Source organism: Hyaena hyaena, unplaced genomic scaffold, assembly GCF_003009895.1.
Source record: "Hyaena hyaena isolate Hyena2069 unplaced genomic scaffold, ASM300989v1 scaffold_370, whole genome shotgun sequence".
NCBI classification, from domain to species: Eukaryota; Metazoa; Chordata; class Mammalia; order Carnivora; family Hyaenidae; genus Hyaena; species Hyaena hyaena.
The window spans coordinates 1,441,996-1,454,649 of record NW_024081001.1 but is presented as its reverse complement, the minus strand read 5'-3'; the positions used below and the strand labels follow the sequence as shown (position 1 = coordinate 1,454,649).

The following is a 12,654-nucleotide window of genomic DNA, read 5'->3' as shown; positions in this document are numbered from 1 at the left end:
TCCAGAGAGGAAGTCACTTGTTTAAGGACAGAGCAGTGTCGGTACTAAGCAACCAGTGTCAGAGCACACAACACTGACTGTATACACAACAGTGTCGATACTCACTGCAGGGGCAGAACATACAACAGTATATGTACATACAAGTGTCAGAACACACAACACTGTCGGTACACACAATAGAATCAGAATACACAACAGTGTCTACATGTATACGCAGTGTCTATATACAACACCCCCTCTGTGGCTCCATCCCCCAACTGTCTGCCTGCCCAGCCGCAGTTCCAAAAGGCCTGCCTAGAAAGTTCCTTTCTCTGGGAAAGACTCTTGGTCACCATTACCCTCACCCCCATGTTCCCAACTTACTTCCCAGATGTCAGTCTTTCAGCCCAGAGTCCTGGTCACATTCTACCCTGCCTAGTTACTTTCCATGTCTCTCTTCGTCTCCAGCTCATCCACAGTCCCCTTCTCATTCATCTGGCTGTCCCAACAGGGCCCAGTCATCATACGTGTCGGGCACCGTTGATGGCCAGGTGGTTTCTAGATTTCCCTATTTCCTAAAGTCCTTCTCAGCCTTAGCTAGAAAACGGGGGAAGACCATGGTAATCTCATGCAACGGGCTGGAGAGAACAGCAGAGAGCGGCAGGAACATGTTTTGTGCAGTTCAGACCATGTTAACCACTATGATGTGGCAACAGATCATGAAACTGAGAAGGAATTACATGCATGTTATTAACAACTGCTTTGTACGTACAGGCGGCATCTCCCTAACTGCACTGTCAAGCTCAAGTTCCTTTAGCATGGTTCCGTTTTCTTCTCCCTGTTGCTCCCAGATGGTTTAACACAACAGATTCCTGGTGACGAACTGAAAAATCATCCCTAGGAGCTGAAGGAGAAGGCGCTGGCTTGTGCCTGGCAGCTCATGGGACTGTCGAAAGGGTGCTCCTGCTTAAGGGAAGCACCAAATACTGAGGCTGACAGAGAGCAGGTGCCTCTGAACCATCTGAGAAGCAGACGGCCCTGGAAAGCAGAGAGAAGCGAAAGCCCCCAAAACAGCCGTTCGTGAGGCAAGAGGACCCTCCCCAAAAGCCAAGAGCTCCTCAAGTGGGTGCACTCCAGACCCGCCAGCCCCCAGGGGAGACTCCACACTCCACCACGTGGGGGTGGGGGCGGGGGGACTCTGCAATTCTCCAGGCAACAGCTGCTGGAGACATGTCTCCAGTGTCTCATCATGGAAAAATGGGTTTGATTCTTGTGGTCAAAAGAGCAACCAGAACAATTCTCCTCCCATAGCTTTTGCCTGCTAGGTAAAGCCCGGGCTTGCTTTCTGTTTTCAGGTCTACAGGGCCCCAGGGATGCGGAGCAGACAGGAAGAGGGAAAGCAAGCCCCCAGCAAGGCTCTTCCACTTTCCACAAGGTCATGGCTCCCAGAAGTAGCCTCGGGTGACAAGGTAAGCAGCATCTGCTTTTCTCAGTGCACAACAATCTCACCCACCTGCACAGCTGTAATAGGATGGAGCAGTCCCAGCCCAGCCGCTGGGCAGAGCAGGGAGCAAACTTCTCAAGTACGCCCAGCCCCAGGTGTCACCACCCGGTTACAGGGGCCCATGGGATTTATGGTGAGCTTGGGCTCCCGTGTGTGTGTGTGTGTGTGTGTGTGTGTGTGTGTGTACACAAAGCGGGGGGCTGGGGGATCAGGCAGGACATGCCACTTTCTAGCTCTCTGATACAGGCAGTCACTTCACCATTCATCTAAGAGACACAGAAATAGTCACCGTAGCACAACTCCATGAGGCACCACACACAGATAACAGAATGCCAGTTGCTTCCCAGGACACAGCTATGCAGCCTGTGTGAACAGCGCCCCCTGGAGTTGCACAAAGGGGGCTGGGCTGTGTCTGCTTTCCTTCATGGGATGGTTGTAAGGCTGAAATGGTTAACTGTGAGGCACTTTGTGCCTAGCACCTCTGGAGGCTCTTTCTTTCAAGGAGAAGCAAGCAAGTGCAGCAAGAGCCATGTCACTCCTCTACCTCTCCTGGAGTCCCTGCGGTTGAAAGGCCTGAACCCAAAACTGTTTCAAGACTGAATCAGAACCGGGGCGCCTGGGTAGCTTAGTCGGTTAAGCGTCCGACTTTCTCTTAGGTCATGATCTCGCGGTTCGTGGGTTCGAGCCCCGCGTCGGGCTCTGTGCTGACTGCCAGCTCAGAGCCTGGAGCCTGTTTCAGAGTCTGTGACTCCCTCTCTCTCTGACCCTCCCCTGCTCACAGCTGTCTCTCTCTCTCTCTCTCCTAGAAATAAATAAAAAACATTAAAAAAGAAAAAAAAAGACTGAATCAGAACCAGCCAGTCCAAGATGGCGCTGATGGCCAGCATGGACTATGCCGACCCAGCTACCCCGGCAGATCTGTCCAGGGAAATGTGGTTAAAGTGGTTGCCAAGGCCAGCTCCGAAGGGGAAACAAATGCCACAGAAAGGAACCTTCAGGGTGTCTGAGCAAGTGATACGGTGTGTGCATGTGAGTGTAAATGTGTGTGCATACGTGAGTGTAAATGTGTGTGCATACGTGAGTGTGTACACGCAAACATGTAACTATGAGCAATATGTTGTGTGCATGTGTGTGTGTTACAGGTACACACTTGTGTTCAAAACCAACCTCAGGTACTCTGAGCATCAGCCACTGACACTGTCACCCTCTCTCTCCTATAAGCCCCTCCCAGAGTCGCTGTCCACCAGCCCCAGAGGCAGTATGCAGTTAACACAGGGGCCCGAAGAAGTCACCGTCAACTTCCCGCTCCGCTGTGCTGGCCCTGGCTCATCTCTGCAGCTCCTCAGTGTGCATGGGAAGGCTGGATGGTTGTGGAAGGAACTACACCCCATGGCCTGGAGAGGGACCAGACGATACTAAAGATGTAACAGGTTCCATCCTTCCTTCCACTGTGGAGAGGAAAGTGTCTTCATGGCCATAGATGGTGTTGAAGGTGCGCTGGTGTGTGTGTGTCTGTCTCACGAGTCTCTATTGTGTCTATGGCCATGTCTCTGTTTATGTGTCTATCTCTGAGTCTGTGTGTGTCCCTGTGGCTATGCCTCGGTCTGTGTGTCTGTCTCTGTCAGTCTGTGTGCATGGTATGTGTGTGCACGCAGTGAAAAGGGCAGAACTAGGAAGTGTTAAATCCCCAGTGCGCACGGGACATTCCCAGTGCTTCCCCTTCTCCTTTCGCCTATCCCTTCTGGCCTGTCACAGATGCTCACCTCCTCAGGCCGGCTCAGCACATGTCCCTCGGGGCCTGTGATGCCCAAATCCAGGATCCTCTGCTGTTCCTGCGAGAGTTAAACAAAGCCAGACCGTCAGGGAGAGCTGGACTTGAGACGCTCTGATTGCTAGAGACCTTTCACCCAAAGAGTTACTCAGGCAAGGTGATCACTCGGCCCTCATGCCAGGGCCTCATGCAGAGAAGGATTCAGTGCCCTGTCCCCAGGCCTGCCCGAGCAGGGGTTCAGCTCTTCCCCTACGATGCTGGGAGCCCATGCGTGCTGGGCCCTGGGCCACAGTGTAAAATGTCTGTATGTGGAAGCCCACGTTGCCCACCCCACAGGTGGCTGCCCTACAGCACCGAGAAATGACTTCTCTGTGCAAAGGGATCAGGCCAGATGTCCCGCAGAACGCACAGAGGCACACGTCACTGACATCTACCTGCTGGTGAGACTTCTAGCACCGTGCCCAGGGCGGTCGCACCAGGTCCCCCTGTTTCTCCTCCTTACAGCTGAGCCACAGAAGTGGCTTCCCGCTCCCGAGCCCGCCTCTCACCCTGCAGCTCACGGAGAAACGATGAGGAAAGAAGGCACCATACCTCTGCAATGATGTCACCGTTTTCTGCGTGGACTTGGGCGATCGCGCCAATATCCCGGATCACACTCAATACTTCATAGATCTGAAAGGGCAGGTGGGGGGATCAGAGACAGGGGATGTCCATGTTCCTGGTCACAGGTACAGCCACTCCCCTTCTGGCCACACCGGTCAGCAACAGCACCAGCAGCTGCTACTATTAAAGCTGGCTCTTTGGACATGCCCCAAGAGGAAGGCTTGCGGCCACTCAGTAATCAACAGGGGCAGCATCACCTAAGGGAAGTGGAGCCGGGGAAGCTCATGGATGACACCTGGCTCTCTGCCAGGTTTGCTGAGGCAGCTCTGAGTACATCTCTGGGCTCTGCTGTCCTACAGAGGCAGCTCTGAGGCCGAGTCCAGAGTCCCAGTGCAATGGCTTCAGACCCTCCCTAAAGGTGAAGTTACATCAGGATTTCATCCCCTGCCACTTCCCATCAAGCTAAGGGGCATACATACACTGGAGGCAGCTTTCCAAGACAATGGCATTTGCCCAGATGTATCAAATGCCAGGAAGCCTGCTCAGAAAAGGCAACTCTCCTTACCTGGGAATCGGTCAGCTGGAAGCGATCCTTGAAAGCCATATACACCAGGAAGGAATTTACCCCTAGAGGATAGACAAAATAGAGTGGTAGAGACAGGACTTTAATAAATAAACCAGGTGCACCTCGGTGGCTCAGTCGGTTAAGCGTCTGACTTTGGCTCAGGTCATAATCTCACAGTCTGTGAGTTCGAGCCCCGCGTTGGGCTCTGTGCTGACAGCTCAGAGCCTGGAGCCTGCTTCAGATTCTGTGTCTCCCTCTCTCTCTGCCCCTCCCCCGCTTGCTGTCTGTCTCTGTCTCTCAAAATAAAATAAAGACATAAATAAATAAATAAGTAAACAAACAAACCAAACAATCTGGAAGCAAGTAAGAAAGGTATAATACTATGCATATATGTATATCTATGAAGAGAGGAAGGATGGGAGAGACAGAGGTGGAGACAAAGAAAGAAGGATAAAGCAAATGGGGTAAAATATAAAGAATTGGTAAACATGGGAAGAGGGTACTAAAGTTCTTTTTAGTATCCTGATGGGTTTTCTCTAAGTTTAAAACTATACTGAAATTAGTAGTTGCCTGTACTCATACATGCATTCAATGCACAGCAACATTATTTGCAACAGCCAAAGAGCCGAAGTGACTGATGAATGGATACACGAAATGTCATACAGTCATACAACAGAACTTCACTCAGTCCGAAGCTGGAAGAAAATCCTGTCACGTGGATGAACCCTGAGGACACTACACTAAGGAACTAACCAGTCACCACAGGACAGATATGTAGGATTCCATTTACAAGTCACATTTATAGAGACAGAAAGTAGATTTGCGGGGGGGGTGGGGGGTGCCTGGGTGGCCCAGTCGGTTAAGTGTCTGTGTCTGACTTTGGCTCAGGTCATGATCTCACAGTTCATGGGTTCAAGCCCCACATAAGGCTCTGTGCTGACAGCTCAGAGCCTGGAGTCTGCTTCAGGTTCTATGTCTCCCTCTCTCTCTGCCCCTCCCCTGCTCAAGCTTTGTCTGTCTGTCTGTCTCTCTCTCTCAAAAATAAACATTAAAAAAATTACAAAAAAAAAAAGAAAAAAAGAAAGTAGAATAGGGGTTGTCAGGGGCTGGGGACAGGAGGGACTGGGGGGGTGGTATTTAATGGGTACAGAGATTCAGTCCAGAATGATGGTAAGTTCTGGAGATGGATGGTGAAATGATTGCACAACAATGTGAATATACTTAATGCCTCTGAACTGTATATTTAAAAATGACTAAGATGGGGGCACCAGGATGGCTCAGTTAAGCATATGACTCTTGATCTTGGCTCAGGTTATGATCTCATGGTTCGTGAGCTAGAGCCCCACACTGGGCTCTGCACTGACAGCTCAGAGCCTGCTTGAGATCCTCTCTCTCTGCCCCTCCCCTGGTTTCTCTCTCTCTTTCTCAAAATAAAAAATAAACTTAAAAAAATGTCTAAGATGGTAAATATTATGTTATGCTGTACAATTTAAAAACTGAAAAAATAAAAACAAAAGTTGCCCTCGACTGTTGACTTTAAGAACAAAACAGATTAGGATATTCTGTGGATGAAAGTCTAGATTAACTGTCTTTTCTCTGGTAAACAGCCTTCCATCCAAGCTGGTTTTTAAGAAACATTTTTAAGTAAGAACAGGTCCAACAAGCTGATGTTGCAATTCTCGCCCTGCCGTTTCAGAGTCCTTGCCTCCTGAGGCAGCAGACCAGGCAGCCCTGCCTGACATCCATCGCGATGGTAAACAACTGGACTGACAGCCTTCTAGTCTTGGAGCTTAATTCAGGCCGCTTGGGGGTTCTGGATACTGCCCGGGGTTCAACGGCTCGGGACATCCCAGCCCTTCAATCCTGCCAGGCCACAGTTGCTATGGAGATGCTCCTGCCTGATTTGGAGTCTATTCCATTCAAGTATGGAAAGTTAAACCCTTTAAGACTCAGTGTTCCCAAAAGTGGGAAGGTTGAGGGTAATTTATTTTCTTTCAGGAGGAACCTTTGTGCAAGAAAGAATCTTAGGATATCTAGTCCAATAACCTCTTGTGATTTTTTTTTTAACGAGACTCATAAAATTTAAGTAACTCCCCAAGGTCATATAGCTAGCATGTGGAAGAACACACAAATAAACCCGAGACTGCAGAATTTCATTCTGGGCATTTTCTGCCATATGTATAGATACCTACCATATCCATGCCTAGATATTTCCCTCCTGCTATTTTACTCACGGCTCATGGTACTTCTGAGCTTACACGTCTCAGACCCCAAAAGCAACAGGTGTGCCCCTGACAGTTAAGATCCAATGAGGTCAACATGTCACCCTAGGAGTCTAGTCTGTAGTCAAGTTCAAGAGGACCACAGAAGATGATGTAACTTGGCAGTACCACCTGAACTCCCAGGGCTTCTATGGACAAATTCCTCCAGCCTCCCTGGGAATCTTCCAGGGCCCAACCCCTGTAATCATACTCCCTGAAACAGTCCTCTAGGATGGAAAAGACCTTTCAGGGTGTCCAGAGCCCTCAAATCTATCCTGATTCTCATGGGCTTGCAGGAAGAGCTTGTCTGAGGCCTCCACTTGGCATCCTGGCCACCACCCAAGGACTGTGCAGAATCCTCCCTGGGAGAGGCATTCTTATCCTTTGAGGGCAAATCACTCTCATGGCTTCACCTCTCCAACTGGGCTAGGTGCAGTTGCCTTGAACCAGCAAACTGTGCACAGCTATTATGTAAGAAATGGTCCCTCTGGTAAGGCTCAGGTTCTCATATCAACGAAGGCTTCCACTGCTGCACTGGGTTTGGTCACCCCCCATGGGCACCAGCTACAGCCTGACCCTCTCTCCTTACAGGCATGGACAAGAGACACAGGAGGGATCTGCAAGCGCTATTCCCAGAGCTTTCCTTCAGAGAATTATGCTGGCTCATGCACCAAAACAGAAATATCCCCAGAGGTGCTGGTCAGCATAACCTACCGTGGTCCTTCACCAGGGCCTCCATCTCCTCCTGGATGCCCTTATGCCACTCAGTGATGTCCACGTGCAGAGAGTAGTCACAGCAGGACTTGCTGTCAGCCCATTCCCTCCACTGGTCAAAGGCTGCCAGCAGGCTTGTCCCGGGCTCGGGCACGACATGGTCAACTAGAAAAGAACAGACATTTGTCGTCATCCACCATCCAGGGCCATGGGTCAGCGGCAATTTTCCCACTGCAACCTTGAGTAAGGCTTCTTGGGTTCAAACTCGAGATGGTGATCTCTACAACCAGCTTCTAAGAATCCACTTAAACCAACTGACTCCCCAAGAGGGAGAAAGCAGAAAGCAGAAAGCAGAAACCTGGCACGGCATGATTACTCCAAGGAAACCATGCCATGAACTGCCCAGATCTGATTGCTCAGCTCAGGGTCCCTGAAAGCACGAACCTCAGGCACATTTCACGGACAATGAGTCCTTATGGACAATGTCAGTGTCAGATGGCCAGCAGAGCTGCCAAACCTTTCTGCGTGCGATAGCTGCCTGTGAGATGCCCCCCCACCCCCTGACGGCAAGGAACTTGAAGATGCTGGACCTTCGCCATGCAGACTGAGGCTTTTAAAGTTTCCCCAGCATATCCGATCTCTCATCACTGCTCATATTTCTGCAGCATAATACCACTTTGTAATTTAAGGGGGATCTTTTCGTCTTAAGAGTTCAAAGCGTCTTTTAAAACAGTGGTTATTGTTATATTGTTATTGAGTTAGGCTGAGATGGGAGACAGGGGACTTTGGACTCTAGCTGAATTGAGTTTGTCTCCTGGCTCTACCACCTACCAGCAAAGAGCTCTTGGGTAAGCTATTTAATCTCCACTACCCTAAGTTTCTGTGCTGGCTTAAAATGGGGATATTAACTGCCACACACATTTGTTATGAGGAAGAAATGAAACGGCATATCTATCAATCTTTTGTCATTCCCCTATTTAAACCCTCCAGCGATCTCCCAATGCTCTTAATATAAAGATTAAGTCCCCTACAAGGTCTAAAGATTCTACCTAGTTTGGCCCTTGCTCACCTCTAAAAACATCACTCTGGCTCAACTCCCCTTTGCACTCTGCTCTCCAACCACATAGGCTACCTTTCAGTTCCTGCTCCCTTCTGCCACAGGGCCTTTGCACAGGTACTATACCTCTAAGTCTCAGAGAGCTCTCATTCAGTTACCCCTATGACGAGAGGTTTACCAGAACAATTCTTACCCATCTTCTGCACAGAGACACTAAAATATAAGCTGCAATGACTTGTCCAAGGTCAAATCAAACTTATGCAACAAAAAAAGATAAAACCCAGGACTCTTGACCCCTGAGGCAATGAATCATTCTTCTAAATAAAATACTGGATTTCCTACACCCAGGTAAGTGGTTCCCAGCTAAGAAAATGCCAGCCCAGGCAATACTAGTGAGCTCAAGTTTCTGAAGTGGATCAAATTTTGCAGACACTGTTCAACTGTAATCAACTGAGCTTGGTTTTGTACCTCTCAAAAACGTGCACATCTGAGCTGAATTTTCTTTTGATGCAATGTACTTTTTTTAGTAAGTAGCAGTATATGTAATTAAATGCCTAGCTGGTACTGTAATATGCATAGTGTTATCTAATGAAAGCAATGAGGAGGTCATACTTGTGATGCAAGTCAGTTCCATCTGTAAAACGCTAATAGAAACCCTGGCAGAACAATTCCAGTTTCTTAAATCGTGCCCCGCCCCCCACACCCTGCTAAAGGGGAGGAGGAAGAAGAGGGGGAGGGGGAGGAGGAGGAGGAGGAAAATATGCTTTGTTGCAAACAGAGTTTGGATAGAATCTCCCTAGTCACACCCCTGGCTTCCTCGCTTGCCCCACCATATCAGCCTACATGAGCAGCCAGATAGATGGCTCAAATCTTTCCCCAGATCCTGTCACTCTGCCAGTTGACCTTAGAGTCAAATTCAACCCCTCCCACCCCACCTTGGTCCTGTGGATCCAGTCTCCTCTCTCCAACACACTCTATTGTCCCTCCCCCTGGCTCATCACCATGGATCCTCCACCCCCCCATTCCTTGAGCCGCTGACTCTTCCCTACCTCCAGAACTTTCCACCAGCAGACTTCTCTCTCTGGAAACCCATTCTCCTGGCTCCTTCTCACTGGCTAAATGTCACCATCCTTCTTCATCTGTAGCATTACTGTATCCGTTCCCCTAGTTCCCCTATCTGACTCCCTCCGCTAGCATGTAAACACCCTCAGAGGAGGGACCAAGTGCCTGGATAGAGGAAGTGCTCAGTAAACATGTTCAGTAAATGAATACACGGTCCCTTCCAGCTCACATGCCTCCTTGAAAGATCAGGTCAAGCACTAAAGGAGGTGCTGTGCTGGGGATGAGCCCAGATCTTCCTGCTCAACCTCAAGTATATGTAAGGTGGTCTGGCGCTAAGCTACTCAAAGTGGAGTGTGTTAAAGAACTCTCTTGAGAGCTTCCCAGAGTTTCAGATTCTGTAGGTCTGGGCTGGAACCTGAGAATTCGCATTTTTTAAAGTTTCTTTCTTTTTTTATTTTTTATTTTTGAGAGAGAGAGAGGCTGAGTGCGAGCAGGGGAGGGGCAGAAAGAGATGGAAACACAGAATCTGAAGCAGGCTCCAGGCTCTGAGCTGTCCGCACAGGGCCTGATAAGGGGCTCGAACTCATGAACTGTTAGATCATGGCCTGAGCCGAAGTCGGATGCTTAACTGACTAAGCCACCCAGGTGCCCCTAAAGTTTATTTCTTTTGAGAGAGAGAAAGTGAGTGTGTGTGTTGTGAAGGAGCAGAGAGAGAGAGAGGAAGAGAGTAGCTTGAGAGAGAGAATCCCAAACAGGCTCTGCACTGGCAGCGAGGAGTGGGCTGTGGGGCTCAAATGAGATCATGACCTGAGCCAAAGTCAGACACTTAACCGACTGAGCCACCCAGGTGCCCTGAGAATTTGGTTTTTAATCATCTCTCTTGGAGCTGCTGGGTCTGCCTTTGGGTCACTAACTGAGTGCAAATCTTTTCCCATTTTCTTCTCCAAGTATCTCAACTCACTCATGCCCATCTTACCCCATTTTACTACACAACAGCATTACTACTTACAAAAAAACGTCAGGTTCCCTGGATGGAATACCATGGCTTCCGTCCATGTCCAAAAACAGCGCCTAGAGTTACAGACAAAGCCAAGGGCTCCAGGGAAATAAACATGTTTCCTCTAAAAACGAATGACACTCAAAAACGTGTCCATGGAAAGCCTCCTCATGTTTTCCCACAGTCCTCTCCCTGGGAGCTCTCTCCTGGGAAGAGCTGCCCAGGGGCACAGGGCAGAATGTCATCCTCACTTCCGGAGGGAGCACAGATGACCCACTGAAGACACAAGCCTGCAAAGGATTTGCAAGAAGCTCCCATGCCTTTGCTCTGGTGATTCTCCTAAGCTGTCCCTGCCAGAGCCTGGCTTTGGCCTGGACTTTTCCCCCCACCGTGTAAGATGTGAGGGAAAGCTCATCGACCCAGGCCTCCACCAGGAGGTGAAAAGAGAATGACCCTGGGGTCAAAGAGCTCCGGGTTCTGTCCCGATTCTGGCAGCAGCTCTGCCCTGCTGTGTATACTCTTTGGGACCCCAATTGCTTCATATACAAAACACGGGCATGAAAGTTCATACGGTGCAGGGCTGCAGGCAGCTTAAGGAAGCATGGATGAAAGCACCTGGCAAAATGTCTGGCATGCATGGAGTTTTTATTCCCCTGGGATGATCACTCATAAACTCCCTGTGGTTTCCGTGGGAGCCATGAACATGCCCCAGGGCAGTGGCCTGAACTTAGAACTTGCAGCCTGTGTCCGGAAGTGCTCACCTCTAGAAGATACCAGCCATTCCAAGGGACGATTTTTACTTCTCTTACAACTGTCGAAAGACCTGACATTCTTCAACAACTTTATCAAAATGTGATTCACACGCTACACAATTCACCTGTTTAAACTGTACAACTCACTGGTGTTTGGGCTAGTCACGGAGCTGTGCGACCATCACCACAATAGAATTTGAGACCGTCACCCAAAAAAGAAACAACGTTCCCATCTGCAGCCCTTCCCCATTCCCAGCCCCAGGCAATCACTAACTTGCCTTCTGTCTCCAGATTGGCCCTTTTTGGACATTTCATGTAAATAGAATCACACAGTTGCATGGTCTTTTGTTATCTGATTTCTTTCACTTAGCATGTTTCCAAGATCCATCCATGTGGGAGCATGTATCAGTACTTCATTCCTTTTTTAAATTTTTTTTTTTTTTTTTTTTTTGAGAAAGAAAGAACATGAGCAGGGGAGAGGGGCAGAGGGAGAGAGAGTGTGTTAAGCAGGCTCCACTCTCAGCGTGGAGCCTGATGCAGGGCTCGATCCCACAATCCTGGGTGACCCCCTGAGCCAAAAATTAAGAGTGGGTCGCTCAACCAACTAAGCCACCCAGGTGCCCTGGTATCCTATTTTTATTTTACTGGTATTGGCAAGGGGTTATACACACAGTAAATGAGCTGCTCCTTGAAATTCAAATAGAGAACTCCTTTGATGTGTGCAGTATTTAGAAGACCCTTTCTTTTTTAACTTTTTACTTTGAGGTAATTGTAGATTCATGTGGAGTTGTAAGAGATCCTCAGAACCTCCACCCAGTGTCCCCCCGGGTAACATCTTGCTTAACTTCAACACAACATCACAACCAGGAAGTCCACATTGACACAATCCAAGACCCCAAGTTCTCAAAAGGAGGGGCCCAGCGTTACTGAAAAAACACAAGAGATGTCAGAAAAGTCAGCCCCACAGCCCCTGTTTGGGGAAGTGAAGCGGCAGAGCCCGAACCACACCCCGAAAATCTGCAGGGGATAAGCTCATGGAGCTGAAGAGGGGGACCCCTGCTGGGGCCTCCTCTGGCTGTAGGCTCTCTGAAGCCTCACCCCCATTTGCATGGAGGGGCAGCTCTAGACACTCCACTTAGTACACACGGCACCCCACACGCCAGCGGTCTTACAATATCAGATTTGCTCATCTCCTGCCTCCCATTCCAGAATCATCCTGCCTCATTCTCTAGTCCCTGCACTTAGCTGTATGCGTGTCTGCCTCTCCCCTTCTCATCCTAGATGGATCAGTGGACTTGAATTAAAAGCAAGCCATCAGGGAGATGACAACACAAACTACCGCTGGCTCATCTCTGTGGCTCATCTCTGTGGCATGGGGCGACCTATTCA

The 12,654-nt window shown here is 49.3% G+C and overlaps 1 protein-coding gene across 1 annotated transcript in view; it reads right to left on the bottom strand.

Annotated features, from left to right (window-relative positions):
* The window catches only part of LOC120244098 (dihydropyrimidinase-related protein 2), a 76,013-nt gene that overhangs the window by 26,412 nt on the left and 36,947 nt on the right, over positions 1-12,654 (bottom strand). The window contains exons 4-7 of the mRNA XM_039250438.1: positions 7,398-7,562; positions 4,423-4,484; positions 3,846-3,926; positions 3,247-3,315 (exon numbers count right to left, since the gene is read on the bottom strand). Of these exons, the coding sequence (XP_039106369.1) occupies positions 3,247-3,315; positions 3,846-3,926; positions 4,423-4,484; positions 7,398-7,562 (377 nt within the window). The remainder of the gene's footprint in view (positions 1-3,246; positions 3,316-3,845; positions 3,927-4,422; positions 4,485-7,397; positions 7,563-12,654) is intronic.